General features: G+C 38.2%; 1 protein-coding gene across 8 annotated transcripts in view; it reads right to left on the bottom strand.

Moving 5' to 3' along the window:
• LOC128990556 (protein split ends-like) overlaps positions 1 to 15,145 on the bottom strand; it is a 101,031-nt gene extending 85,886 nt beyond the window's left edge. For all 8 annotated transcript variants that reach the window (XM_054412978.1, XM_054412975.1, XM_054412973.1 and 5 more), the window contains exon 1: positions 14,846 to 15,145. In XM_054412978.1, the coding sequence (XP_054268953.1) occupies positions 14,846 to 14,928 (83 nt within the window). In that variant the 5' untranslated portion in view covers positions 14,929 to 15,145. The remainder of the gene's footprint in view (positions 1 to 14,845) is intronic.
• Positions 15,146 to 15,772: the final 627 nt, after the last annotated feature.

The following is a 15,772-nucleotide window of genomic DNA, read 5'->3' on the forward strand; positions in this document are numbered from 1 at the left end:
GAAAAGCACATGGAATGGGAATAACTGGGAAGCTCAAGTTCTAAAGTAGTTGCAGTTGCCCATATGGAGCTAGAGAATAAATCAACTTTTTGGTAGCCTGATTTGTGTCGAACAGTTCGTCCATCTATACACACATGAGCGATTAACAGTGCTTATTTCACCAATGTCTTAAATTGGAACGGGTATTAACTACTACTGATATAGAACAATCTTAGTCGTTGTGTATTTAGAACACAGACATTTGTAGGTAAATATAGAATAACCTTTTTTGTGAAAATTTTACGTCTTAAACACACATTTTGGACACAAAACCCCCTTATACAGCCAAGCCTAAATAAGCAGAAGGATTCGTACCCGTAGACTCAAATCGAAGATTTGCAGAAATCGTTTAACTATCAGTGGATTCACAACTCAAAGAACACAAATCTGCTAGCAACATGATTTATCAAAATACCAACACAAACCATTATACAATTACGTCGACAACACGCAAAGAAATGCAAGTCATAGTTAGATTGAAACCGTGGTTGTAAGATAGTTAAAATGACTCAGCTTGGACTGAGGGAATGTTGTTCTCGCAAGGTGTTTACTTCTGCGTCACAACAGCCAAGGCTATCTGGGGAGGAACTCCCTTCACATCGACCACAGGACACTACACTCGACAGTGGACAAGTCAACATGAATGAGTAGCATACAATGTAAGCTGTCACTATATTGGAACATGTTGGCTGTCCAGTATTTCCCCTTGCCCCTCTGTCATTCTTTGACACCCACGAACATACTGTCAGGCCTGGCAGTATGATTTGCTCTCGAGGATCGGCGAATCTGTCTCAACTCAAAACGAGATCGAACTGGTTTGATCTAGTTTTAGACATTTCTCAGAGAGTACGTTAAATGGCTTTGTCATATTTTATTTCAAAACAAATATTACAAGGCCCTCCTGAGAGAAACTAACAACCCAATCAAACTGAACCTTTTTAAAATTCAAAGGATGGGAATTGACTGAGATTAGCTGTATAGCTTTTTTACTGACTTGACAGTTATTTCTGTAGCCACGACTAATAATAAAATCCTAATGATCACGAATACTGTACTGGGTCCATTTTAGAACTACCCAAAAGCTACTGACTTTCTCAGGTTAAAACTTACTATCTGGATCTACAATGTTAAAATTATCGATTCCGAACAAGCTTCAAACATGAGGGTTTACAGTAAAATTGTTTAAATATTTTAACTACTGCTACTATCACAGTTAATCGTAAAAATGTATATTAACCTTGTCACATTAGCAAATATAAAATTTCCACATCACAGAATTTCAACACCCTCCACATCATAGTGTACTTCCCCACCTATCACACAGTCCAATCACAAACAACAAACCGCTCCAGGCCAGCCAGGCTTTCAAAACAAGTGTGATACGCAGATGTAATCAAGCGGATAACATGTGAGGACTGAGGAGCTAACGACAAATAATAACAGTTATCTAGCCCTAGTCTGTGGCGACGCGCTGTATCGGGGCCGTGCGCATGTGTAGTGAAACCAGCGAACTACGCCGGCGGCGCTGCCTTTTCCAGCTACAATACGCTTTCACAACGTGTGCAGCGCAGTCTCCGTTATCGGTACTGTACAGTACTGTGACTGGCCGTCAGTTACTGTTGTGTTTTGCAATGCTAACTAGTATGACACATACGTGGGAAACGTGAACGACTATGAGGTGCAAACCCGACCTGAAAATAGACTATGTTTATGAAACTTCGATGCTATTGACAGCTTTGAAAACTGCAATTTATTTATTGCACTTATCTCCCTTACCCTAATAAAATTAAAATGTAAAGCTAGTAACTGTCAAGAACAACAACCATAATTTTAATGATTCTAAGAACCCGCGTATAGCGCAGTCTCCGTTATTGTTACTGTACTTAGTCAGTTATGCTGTGGTCGTCTGTGTTTAGCAATGCTAACTAGTATGACAAATAAGTGGGAAACGTATGCATGAGATGTGAAGTGTCAAAGGTTTAGCATTTGGAATTGCCCATTGGAAACATTTGGAGATTGGAGATTACAGGTCGACTCTTGGGATCATGAATGTAAAACAGATTGTGGGACAGAGGAGCTACACTGATCTAGTCGATCTGAAAATGGGAGGTAACCTCGCAAAATGTTAATACAATTCGAGACGATCCAAAATTACCACAATTTACTCACCTCGAAAGATGAGGTGCAGGCTACACTTCTCTAAGGATTTGAATTGGTACTAAAGCATACATATCAGTATTCTAGTGGATAGAACAGCCTAAATCTAGCCAGTGCCCAGTAGCAGTAATGTTTAAGCTATGGGATGGTTAACTACAGTAGCTGGATATACATGTATGCTCGTCCAACAATCAAAAGATTGCCTGTTTCATTTTGAGAAAATTAAGAAACCAATACCATTTGATGGTTCAAAACTGGGCCCCATCTGTACTTGAGCATTAGGCTTTAAATAAACGGTCCTGTCTAAAGCAACATCCTAGTCTTATTCAGTAAAGAAGCTCAATCCACCCTTCACTTCTCTTCATTCATGGGTTAGAATACACCAGTTACACGCTAATCTCGATTGGTATCGATAAATGTAACTATCATCAATGACCATATATTTAAAAAAATTTCGCTAAATACCAGAATTAGCTTCTCTTAATGCGTTGTCACAATCCCCCAAAGGAACTCCACAGGGGAGACACTGTGGAACAATGATACTACAAAGTCAATCTTTCAACACAGTGATTTATACGATCCCAAAGTTTTATTTTGTAAAAAATCAAATCAAATACAAAGTAGTTCTCCAATATTTACTCCTGACGCTCCTCTCCTTCAATCCAGTTATGACGACCTGGCCCCGCGTCCGCGTATCGCGATCGCGGGCGGACAGCTGAGCTGTGTACCGGACTGTACCTGTACCCTGGACGTGACTGTACCGGTCCTGGAGGATATCACCTCGTACCTGCTCATTACCATGAGTCTCGTAGTACACTCACGTTCATGCTGTAGACAGACGGACATCTATTGTGGGTTACGCAACAACGGGGTTTACCCCATTTTGACTCCTCCCACACACAGGTTACATAACCAAACCAAAGATAAAAAGGGATTATACTCAATGCCAAAGAATAACAAAAATACAATAAAATGCCACCTGCTAGTTATACGCGTATTTCTGTGATCAGGAACTAGATCAACTGCATTCATCTTCGAAAATACAAATACAAGACAACGACCAAATAAATTCTCCATATTGAGCAAAAAACTAGGAAACAATTGAAAGAGACCACAAAATCATTAAAATTCAGTCAAAATTCCACTAGAACTCCAAAATACCACAGGGAAGTACTATAATGAAGAACTAACAAATGCAAATAATCTGTTACCTCATTATTAATTTGGGGTCGTTGGGAATAAATAATTGCACAGTAAATACTAATGTACGCCTTCTAAGTGTAATCTAAAAGCCTCAACACCATTAAAATTAGTTCAAAATCACACTAGAACTCCGAACTATTCATAGGGAAGTAATATAATAGAGAACAAACTAATGCAAATGATATGTTAACTAATTATTCATCCGGAGTCGTTGAGAATAAATAATTACACAGTAAATATTTATCCACGCTCTCTAGTTTAAATTTTAAACCCACCTCTTCCTGACGTTCTAATGCAACTTGTCCTATAAATTTGTACTTACTGCTGTGGAATTACAGTATTGATTTCAATACATGTAGCCCTAAAGTATACTTCCAGACAACGACAAAAACATTGTGCGCATTTTATGCAGAAATAAAAATGTGAGTGTTAGAATGGAGTGGAGATAGGACCACAATAATTGTGTTATAATTATTACATCTACTGTCGTAAGAATGCCTCATTAAGGTTAACATTCTGCAGCGTATTTAAATAATTCCTAAAATATCAAATTTGCATCAAGGACTACTAGACAACGGCCCAATTCCTTGACTTCCGAACTGTTTTGTGAAGGAACAGACGTTGGACTATATATTCTGTTTGGCGCGCTATTCCCAATTTGGACGGAAGTCAACCAGACTCGCTAATTGCCAAGAATCGCTCTCACAATTTATAGTGATTTAATGGAAGTAACTGTAGAAGCTGGCAAATGCTAAGCGAATAAAATAAACGTAATACAAACCAGACTAGGAAGTGCTAAGACCCATGTTAACAATCAAAAGTGTAACTTAGTATAATTTACGCACGATTTAACTAAACTTAAGTTCAAGTTATAACAATCATAAGTACAAACGTGGATATACCAACTGTTGTATCATAACAAAGTACGATACAACAGAATTGGTAAATCATTGTTGTAGAAACCTTCTCGTATTTGCTCTCTTATCGGCTACTGACAACCAATTTGTCCAGATCTTGAAGAGAACTGGTATTTCTTTCACGAAGATTATTGAAAAATATAGTTTCCTTGCAATTCTGTGTAGTGGAAACTGTAGCATAACAAAATTAGTTCATGGTAGCAAGTTAGCTACAGTATCCTACTTATATAATATTTGTATTCAATGAAATGCTAGTCCATTTGTAAAACCGATGCAAATGAGAACTTGGCAAAATGAGAGTTGTTATCTAAAGCTTGATAACAGCCAGTAATACCTTGACCTTTAATATCTAACGATTATGAACTAGTGTCCGATACGTGATTGCAAAAATGACTGAATCTCAATAACTGAAATAATTATAAATAACTGGATTTTGAGTTAACTTTGAGAATGTAGCCAAAGTTTCGAATGAAGAATGTTGCTGTATAAAATATTAACATAATTCATGAACATTCGTGTATACACAAAACACCATTTTGGTTGCATCGCGATGCCCAATCAACTTATTTTTTTTTAGAGTGCAAACCGCGCACCATAGTGCTTCATTGAAAGCATATTACGCAACCATCAAATTAATTGACTACAGTATCGACAAAACACACCTAGATGTGAATACCACCTCGTCCTGTACATAAACAAATTCCCTCCCAAAAGGACAGGACAGAGTTTTGGCAGTGAGTGTATCACGTGCGGTGGGGCACAAATAGCCGCGGAGCGTAGAACCGGCAACGCCGCCGAGTACATTTTAATGGCTGCTGCGGCGTTGCCACATCAACCCTGCATTGGCGCGAGACCGTGCGACGTTGCCAGCTCGCCGTCCGTTCCACTTCAGATACACTCGTAGCGAATCCGCCACGGCGTCAACGCTGGAGCACAATAGCTTGTTACGGGGCGGGAAATGGATTTGGACGTGTGGAAAAGTGCGCTGCGGTTGTTGAGCGTTTCACATTTCATATTCGTCAGCTAGATTTGTACTGAGGTCACACACAATAGTAAAACCGTACTACATGGATTACTTCTTAGTTTGGATTAAATTCAAATAATTAACCAATTGAATTATATGGTCAACAAGACATACACAACCAACCTACACAATATTGATAACACATGATACTAACACCTTTCAGATAATATCCAACTACTGTACAATTTGGACTCGTACTGCTTACCCTAGCTTTGATCGATACTGAACAGTCGCCCCATAAAAACAATCAATGTCAATTTCGTTGCTTATGGATCGGGTTTATCTACTCATAATGTTTTATGTCAACCCATAACTAGTTGAGACTATTCATGCGATCCAACAGTTAATTCGAACAAATGATCTAAATCAGCAAACGACTAGAAAATCGATAAACGGACTAATCTAATGTACCAGGCTACATTTGAAGAGAAATTACGAGTCAAGCAATATCAAACACCAAACAGTGTTTCGACTCTTTCAAAAGGGTGAAATTCTACGGCAAAACTTCACAGATCACACTATAGACCTAGGTACAGTATCTACATGCAACGGCGCGTATCTGCGTGTGTTCAGTTCAGGGCGAGTTGAGTTTCATTGAACACCGTACAGCTCAGAGCTAGCCTTGGATTCAAGGTCGTCCTCGGGCCCAAAACAACGCTATGTCCAGACATCCGCGTGAAGGGAGAGCAAAATAAACACTGTGGAGACTTAACTGCGAAAATAGCGAGATAGCACCGAGGTAAACAGGAAAATATGATGTTTTGGTGCAACGTGACTCTAACTAACGGAAGATCGAGATTTGACATTTTGAGGAGCCAAAATAATTATAAGCAAGACTTGGAACAAATTAAAATTATGTCCTTATTGGCAACCAAATTACGTTGACATTTTGAGGAGCCAAAATAATTATAAGCAAGACTTGGAAGAAATTAAAATTATGTCTTTATTGGACCAAATTACGGGAGCCCATGAATATTTTCGGCGCGTCTAAAGAAACAATACCACAATAACAAGTCAAAACTAACAACAGTGTTCATAATCAATACCGCTCGGAAACATACGATTAAGATAACTCGTGTTATATCATCGGACAGTAACATTATACAAACTCATCTTACGCAAACATTATAGAAGTTTCTATTGACATTCATTGTTCACGTCAGATAAAAAAGCAGATCTATTACATAATCCATTTCGGTTTATTTTGTGGTCGAACAATAGGTATGACTTTCGGTGCAACTGTATGGATCTTTGAAATGGCTCCAAATTTTCTAATAAGAAACCTGCTCAAAGCAGTCTACTCTAAAGAAAATTAAACATAAAACCCAATCTTCTCAGAAGTATACAATCGTAAAGTGACATCAATAGACAAAGAAATTACTATTTGGTAATCAATTTTGGGCGTGCACCAACAACGCCGGTTAAAAATTTACTAAACCCCTTTACCAAGTTGCTAAGTTTCTGGGCTTACAGCCAAAGGTTCGTAAAAAGCCCTGTTTAAGGCCTATTAGTTCTCTCTCAAGTGAAGTATAGTTCAACAAAACAATTTACGCCTTATGGTTATTACCCTGAATTAACAACCCTGTAGCAAATAACACGATACAATAACACTTCCCTCACAGTGTTACTGTTTCCAACAACCAAACACATTTTAAACACTTTTCGACCAGACAGATGTGAAAAATATTGTAAAAAATCCACTCGAGAACCAGAATCTTCTCACACACCGTGGCACGGTGGAGGCAGCCCATATTATTATAATGGCCCCATTATATTCACATTGTCAGTTTAGACACGCCACGGGGAAGCGACTGCAGTTCCTAGAGAGATAAATGGCCTTGATACCCAGAGTCGAGCTGGGTCAAGTAACGCAGGTGTAAGTACAAAGACTCGTTGTACATCTAGATTAGATCTATCCTACAGAGAAGTACCTAAGTACAGTGGAGGTCAACTTGCTGCTCTGGGGCTATACCAACGATCATATAGGACTAATGTAATACCCCCTCATGCATTTGTACTATATAATTTTAGCCCCAACTTCCAAATGGTTCGAAGGTTTAGAGGAGGTTTAAGAGTAAAGGTTTCATAGGTAAGGTCTAGTAGTTTATCGGATTAGGACAAACTGCTGTCAAATGGCTGTTTGGATCAAAGTCTGTATTGAAGAGGGCTCCATTAATTACGGTTTAATGCACTTCAACTTAAATTTGGACAATTTTGCAACCCAATTTAAAAAGTACACCTGTAGACTGCCCGGATATGCAATTTTGCACGAAATTATACTTGAAGCAAATTTCTTCAACTGACATTAGCAGCAACCAGACGCAATTGGCTAGTTGGCCGACAGGGACAATCATCCAATTAGACTTCTCGACATAGACCGCCCCTTCCTGGCTTAGGATTTGAGATTGGATACAAGTAGCGAGGCCTTGGCCAATCGAGGATGTTCTATTAAACACAGAATATCCAAACCGACCATTTATCCAAAAGCTGTTGAATAAAAACAGAAAATACACTTGATCGGTAAAAACAAATACAAAAATATTATGTTTCAACAACAAAGAGACTTCGAGGTGTCAAAACACTTAAATACAGCAATATAAATTCCATACCAACAACACACATACAATATAAAACGATTTCGTAGCTAAAATTAATGGCATAAATCATACACAGGTACATAAAATACGAATAAAGAAGTAAGCCCGAGGAATAAGCAAAGTTTTAACAGGTTAGAATACATGCATTGAATAATAAGAAAGACATATGGTCGCTCAATAAGAGTGTACAGAGTACAGGGGGTAGGGACGGACGAATCCGCCCCACTAAAGTAGAAAGTGCATGTCGACGAACTGAAATTTGGTCAAGGCGGCTGAGCGGTGTTGCGACAGAGGCAGCGCTTGCAACAGCACACGGTACATCGGTGGACGCTTCCATACCACAACAACAGTAGACTGTATGTCGGTGGACGCTTCCATACCACAACAACAGTAGACTGTATATCAGTGGACGCTTCCATACCACAACAACAGTAGACTGTATGTCGGTGGACGCTTCCATACCACAACAACAGTAGACTGTATATCAGTGGACGCTTCCATACAACAACAGTAGAGGGTATATTGGTGCTTCCATAACACAACAATAGCACACGGTCACAGTATGTTTTCTGTGACACGGTACTACGGTGGACGCTTCCTTATCACAACAACAGTACGCGGTATATCTATCGGTAGACCGCTTCCATACAACAACAGTAGAAGGCACGAATACTAGAAAAGACCCGATATGAATCATAAACATAAACAAAAGGCGGTTTTGGCCCAAATGTAACATTGTTTAAATGGAACTGTCAAAACCATATGTTAATACTATTAGTGTAGGATTCGGGCCAAAAACGTTATTTGTTTAAGTTTATGATCCATACCGGTATTTTTCTAGTATTCGTGTTAGACTATTGGTGGAATCTTCCATACCACAACAATAGCACACGGTACAACGGTGGACGCTTATCACAACAGTACGCGGTATAGGTATCGGTATTAGGACAGGAGTCAATAGCTTATGATTACAATCCCTTTACTCATAGGCCAACAGCAAAAGTGTGCGTCTTGCGCGGATAAGTCCTACATAACGCTATGCACATCGGCAGTACTTCTACTTGAACGCTAGACTATAGCATGTTACATAGTTCAGTAATGTATATGCCATGTTTTTAAGTCAGCATACGATACATAAATCAATGCAGACACTTGTACACCAGAAACTCTTGAGGGTGCAGTGATAACCCTTTCTACACTGGTAGGACTGACTGCTCAGTGTTTACGGCCCCACCGCCCCACTGCACTTGAAGCACGAAAATTTCCCTATATGTTATGGAATTACCTACCTCTGGGAGAAAACAAATTTTTAACACGTGATGTCGGATAAAATATTCCCCCTATCAGAAGGAGTTGATTTTCCGAGTCGATGTTATCCTGACAAACGTCGCCCACTTCGGTCGCGCCTGATGAAGACCTGATCGATGCAACAGAAAGGTGGCTCGACAGTCGACACAGTGATCTTTGATAGTATCGATGAACTTTGTAACGGAAAGTGAATGTAGGATCGTGTCTGAGGCGCATGCGCGAGTAGTGCATGCATCCCGTCAAATGTCACAGTCCTCGTTACGTAACAATGTGTTGCTTATCTTATCCCCGACATATGTATAATCAACGCCATCGTGATTACGTCGTCGATGAGGGCATGTAAACAATCCGTAGACGTAATGCTTATACACAGTGATTAGTGAACTTTGCACCCGAGGTCGCTAACCCTGTGGGGTTAGTAGATCCTCTGACGTGTACAGTAAATAAGTCATAGCTGTGGTTAATTATTTAGGCAACTTGTAACACGTCGTGTAGAGTAGGGAATGTGTTGACCAGATGTAAACTATTATCAAATACAGTTTGATTTTGTTAACGCTTCGGTTTGGTTGGAATTACGAAATGGTTGGTTTAATGAAAGTTGTTAAAAACTGTGACTGATATTTTCACAAATGGTTGTCCTGTTTACGTGTGTTATATTCCCACAACATTAAGCTACAATAATGGACAGCAATCGCAAAATACATTGCCTATTGAATCACGATCTTAACTTTATAGAGTCAGAGGAAATACTGTGGCATAATACAGAAAAACATAACTTTTGATGCTTGCTTTGCTAAAAGATGCAAGACTTGACGTGTCAACGAGAGTATACTATCCACGCAGAATAGAAGTAGGAATCTATTTGTACACCTTCTAATCGTTTCCACACAAAAACATGGTGACTAAGTTAAGAGGGGTTTGTTATGTTATTGATCACATTTTAACTCTTTGTTAATATTGTAAATGGGAGGACGCCCCATTCTACGAATTAAATGTATTCTAGTACATCTGGGAATAAATGTGGTATAGAAAATCGCTTGTTCCAAGAACGGGTGAGTCAACAGAATCGAAAATTTCACTTTGAATTAACTGCTTCATAGAACACGGGCGACAACGCTCCACCCATTTATGGGATATTCGATCCCTAACCCCCTTGGATACAGGAAGAGACGCGAAACCCTAGACTGCAGACCCCAACCCTCCCGCCATCGGTTGTTTACCACCAAAACCCGGTCGTAGCCGGCGGTCTAAAAATAAACCCGCAACATCCCGGGAAAACAATACCCTAGCGACAGGTACACCGTACACCGGCCAACCCCGGCCCTGAGGTACGACGACCAATAAAAACAAGGGCTGCGGCTTTCACCTGACCTCGCTCTCAGTGCTGCCACAGTACCGGTACGATATCTTTGTAAAATAACTATCGTAGTTGTACAGCGATTATCGTATACACAGCCAGTACGCGATTCCCTCTCAGGGGTGCCAATCTACAAAATAGTTTCCAAGATAATTGCACGGATATAAAAAAATAAAAATACCCCACCAGCAATCCTGCAGACTAAGCGAAAAATGTATTTGCATAATTTGATTTTCAATTACAGTAAATCTATTTCAATAACATTAGGATTAACCTAGGTTTGCTGCTACAGGGTGGGTGATGAAATGTGTTCTTTAGTAAAATATCAATAGCTTAGTAGGCCTACTGTATAAAATAGGTACGTAAATAGATTTGCCAAGTTGGATCAACATATATATCCATAAACATATATCTTCCCTATAGGGAAATTCACTAACAATCACACTACAACAGTTTACTTATTTTCCATAAGAATAACACGGGAATTTTGAATTTACAACCGCCAATTTTTTTACCCTTCATCTTGATCTTATGAACATTTTTGGACAGTAGAGCATCGGAGCTAAAAATAATTTTAGAAATTTAAGTTTTGAACAATTCTTGGAAAGTATCAGGACATTGGGCCATGGAGTTTTAGCAACTGAAAATGAATTAGGCCTACATAGTATGTAGTATCCATAACTTACTTGATAATTTCAAACATTTGTATCGAAGATTATTGTTTAATAATAGGCCTTAGGAATTTATATTGTCGTAGTAAATGGGGTTCAACCAATGACAAAAATGGTATGGGTATAAGTTTCCATACAGGCTAACAAAAACCTTGACGTCCGGAGGGGGCAATTGTTAAAGCCCATTGCTTGTTTATATGCAATGCATATGTTGTATGTTTTTGTTGCTTAATTTGATAATCTGTTTCAAGTGCTAAATCGACTTAAATGACTTACAATACGTTTATAGATCAGAAATGCAAAATTTTACTGTTCTTTCGCCTTTTTGGCCCAACCATGATCACTTTTAGGCCTGATTACCTAGAAGCGTAGCCTAACTTAATCTAGTAGCCTTACTATCAAGATAACTTCGAACATATTTTGGGATTTAACTTGTGATTTATCATTTTTAACCCAACTTTTCTAAGATATTCCTCTGTCTAACTTAGGGATGAAAAGCCAGGCACTAAGTTCAAGTTACAAGGTACACGCAGCTTGTTCTGAATTTGTTTAAACTTTGCATCATTATTATTATAAGCCTAACTCCCCATCATTATTATGTTTAACTTAATTTATAATCACAAGCTAACTTAGCACAAGCCTATAAGTTCAGTAGCCTTTGTCCTGTCTTCAGCCCACTTATCACAAAAGTTTTAAGTAAAGTTAACTTAAGTTCTACATTTGTAGTTGTAAAAAAATCAAGGTAAAGAGGTGATTGTGGATTCTGGATCTGTAAGCCAACATTTCAATGACTATTTTGTAGATATCGTTAAGAGAGATGCAGTAGAAAATGAGCTTTTTAAACTTGTTTCAAAACCAGGGTACTGATTTTATCAATAGCCCTACTCACTAGGAAGTTCCACTAACTATTAGTAATGAATCTGTTGTTTATATCATAAATAGCTTAAACAACAAATAAAGCTCTTCTGGCTGAGACAGAATATCTCCAAATTTGTTAAAGAAATACAAATCTGAACTGGCTCCTATTTTGGTGTATTTGATTTAAACAGTGTTATCAACATCTATCTTTCCAGATCAACTTAATTGTTAAACCATTGTATAAGAAGGGAGTAAAGACAGATGTGCAGAATTATCTGCCTATTTCTCTCACGTCTACTTTAGGTAAAGTAATCGAGAAGTTTGCCCTTGGGTGCCTAATACAATTTTTTGATGAACACAACATCTTGTCAGATTTTCAGCATGGATTTTGGATGGGTCGGAGCACTATCACAGCTGCTGTTGATTTTTTTCACACTGCTCTTAAAAAGCTTGATGAAGGTTGTAGAGTAGCAACGCTTCTGCTAGACCTTTCGAAGGCTTTTGATCAGGTTGACCATTCTATTTTATAGGCAAAACTGATTGGCTGTAAATTTCCAGGATGGTTGGTGAGTCTGGCGGAATCTTATTTAAAAAATCGCCAACAATGCACCACACTTTCTTTTGATGATGGTATGTCTGAAACACTGGTGGTAAATTCAGGGGTTCTGCAGGGCTCAATTTTAGGACCTTGTCTGTAGGCTATATACCGTAGTTTATGTAAATAGTTTTAATGTCATGGATAATGTTTTTAGCATGTACGCAGATGATACTTCTGGGCTGTGCTGGGTAAACAATATGGTAGGTAAATCCTAACCCTTTGAGGTCGAATTTTCCCCCCATTTTTCAGGGAGTATAGTTTGCCATTCGAGTAGTCGGGAAAATCGTGCCCGGCGACTTATACTCACCCGAACCGCAAAGATAAACTTTTTTGATATTTTTCTTGTGAGTATAAGTCGCCATTTCGAGAAGTCAGGAAAATGGCGGGCATCAACCTATACTTGCCATTCGACCTTAAAGGGTTAAGGCTTTAAGTATTAAACAATTTTTCTGAAGCTGACAATGTTTTTTTTTTATTCAAAGGTAAACTTAAGAACTGATTTTGTAAATTTCTCAATTGGTCGCAATGTTTCCGCTTTTAGCATTTCAATGTGAAGTTAAGACTCTGGTTAGTAGGCCTAAACCCTAATGATTTTTATATCTTTCTTGGAATATCTTTTTACAACCATTTTACATGGACACATTTGATCGAGTTGGTGCTAAGGTCTTGAGTGGTATTTCTTTGGTAAGAAGACTTTCAAACTATTTGGACTGTGAAACGTTAAGGTCAGTGTATTTTCGTGTGGTGTATCCATGTCTGGCTTATCTTGGTCTTGTCCTGTGGGGAGGTTCTTTTCACACATAGGCTACATCAAAAGAATTTTTCTATTGCAAGAGCTGTAGCCTATGTTTGGTAGCAAAAGTTAGCTCAAGGACCCCTAGCAGAGGCATTTTTGTGTCACACAACATTATGACTTTGTACGCAACGTACCTATGTATACCAGGTGATATGTTTGGATAAATTTAGCCGCTTTTCTGGTACTGTAATTTAATTTCTAATGTAGGACAAATACATGACCATAACACTAGACAGTCTAAGTTAATGATTTTTTCATAGTAAAAAAAACAGTTCAAAAGGACAGAGAATAGCCCGTGTCAAGGGAACAATGTTTTTCCATAAATTACCAAAGTAGGGAAGAAACTAGAAGGTAAAAACTTCAAAATGGAAATAAAAAATTGGCTTATTAATAAATGCCCAGTCTTGGAAATTTTAATTAAGTTGAAGGTAAGTTATGGCTATCGTATAAGTAGGATAGATGGTTTTTGTTTGCCTCAACAGGATTTTTTCATTGTAGAGTAGAAAGCATGGCTTTGTTAACTTTCTAACTTTTAAAGTCAGTTTTTTTGCATGGTTTGCAATTGCACTGTATGATATATGATAGGTACTTATTTTATAATTAAGCTATTTTGGCGATTGCAATGAGTTAGGCCTATTTACTTAACTTATTTCCATGTTAAAAGCAATATTAAAGACATTTCATTTCATCGACAAGGCGCGAACTAAAGTTACATCGGTAACTTAAAAAACTTAAGTACCGGTAACTTAAGTTTAAGTTAACTTAATTAATTACAGCCTTAGGAATGTTGACAGGAACAGTGCTGGCTGATGGCTGGTCAAAAGGAAGCAATTCAGCTAGTTTTGGCAACTCAGGGCTGAAAATAAACGAGGGACACAGAATAAACAAGTTAAGTAAGTTACTTAATCCTGGATCAAACTTTTCAAGAAAATCTGCAGCTAAGTCCCACTCCACTGGATGTCACAAGGTAGCCTATCCTATCCTATATCAAGCGAAATGGCAAGGAAATGTAGAAGCTTGAGAGAACATAAACTTAGGATATTCTTTAATTGAAAAGGTTAACAAAAACAATTTCAGCTCGTTCAAAAATCATTTTCAGTTTATGAAGAAGTTTCCTCTCTATGCTGGGATGTCCAAAGCACTTCGATATATTAATATGAATGTAGCCTAGGTTATGTCTGAAGAGGGCAGAAACAACAATAACAAACATAAGTTAAACATGACTTCAAGCTTAGGAACTTCTGAAATAAAAGGATGTTAGTTTTTCTAAGCTCTAAAACACAGTTTAAACAAGCAAGCATATTATTTTTTATAACATACCGTTTGAAGTGGTCTCTGATCCGATCTTCACGGATGTTCTCGGGCAAATTTCCAACCCAAAGGTGACGAGTCTCTCTAACCATCTTGATCTGGATTCTTCATTGGGTTAGGCTATAAGTATTCACGTAAAATCACATAAACTAATTTTAACACTCACTTGCACATCATAAAACTATCAACAAAACATCTCTTCACTTCACTACACCAACTAACCACTTTAGTCTACATAAACAGCGTCACTACACTCGGGCGGGAATCGAGAAACCTCCTTCCTGCCTGTACGTAACAGAATAATTCTTTGTAAAAGTAACGCAGCGCTTCGGAGCGAGTCGGGCGAGTCCACGTCTCAGTTGGAGGGGAGGAAGGTTCGGGGAGGGGAAACAGGTCGAACTACAGAACGCAGAACAATCAACCGACGACCTACCATCCTGAACTACAATCATTTTCCTAATTTTATGCTTATAGAATCTCAATAAAGCTCAATTTTGCATTGTTTCTACATCTATTTGTGTTTCCTTTATTGTTTTGTAACAATTAGAGTTTGTGTTTATAGAGAGGGTTGTTAGTCATACTTTCTGTTATTGTTTACTTTTTTGTGTAACAAATAAGTTAGAGTAACAATAACATAATACTGTATTGTGCAGTTGCATAGAGTGATTTACCCTTTATACAGGATCACAGCAAAAATCTGTGCATTCGTTTTTGCATTCAATTAATTATGTGTTTGGAGACATACGGTCAGCCTTACATTTCAATATTCTGTCTAAAATATATTATTGATCAAAACTAAAATTTGTTTCGAGATGCAATTAAAAAAATTCAATTTACAACTCTTTCGTACCTTTCTTCGAAAAAAGGGAAACATGTTACAAAGGTGCACGTAGGCCGATATAAAGCCAACATTTTAATGTTCGTTGCCATGTGTAC

Source organism: Macrosteles quadrilineatus, unplaced genomic scaffold, assembly GCF_028750875.1.
Source record: "Macrosteles quadrilineatus isolate MER2022 unplaced genomic scaffold, UCM_ALF_1.0 Scaffold_3__2_contigs__length_128488019, whole genome shotgun sequence".
Lineage (NCBI taxonomy): Eukaryota > Metazoa > Arthropoda > Insecta > Hemiptera > Cicadellidae > Macrosteles > Macrosteles quadrilineatus.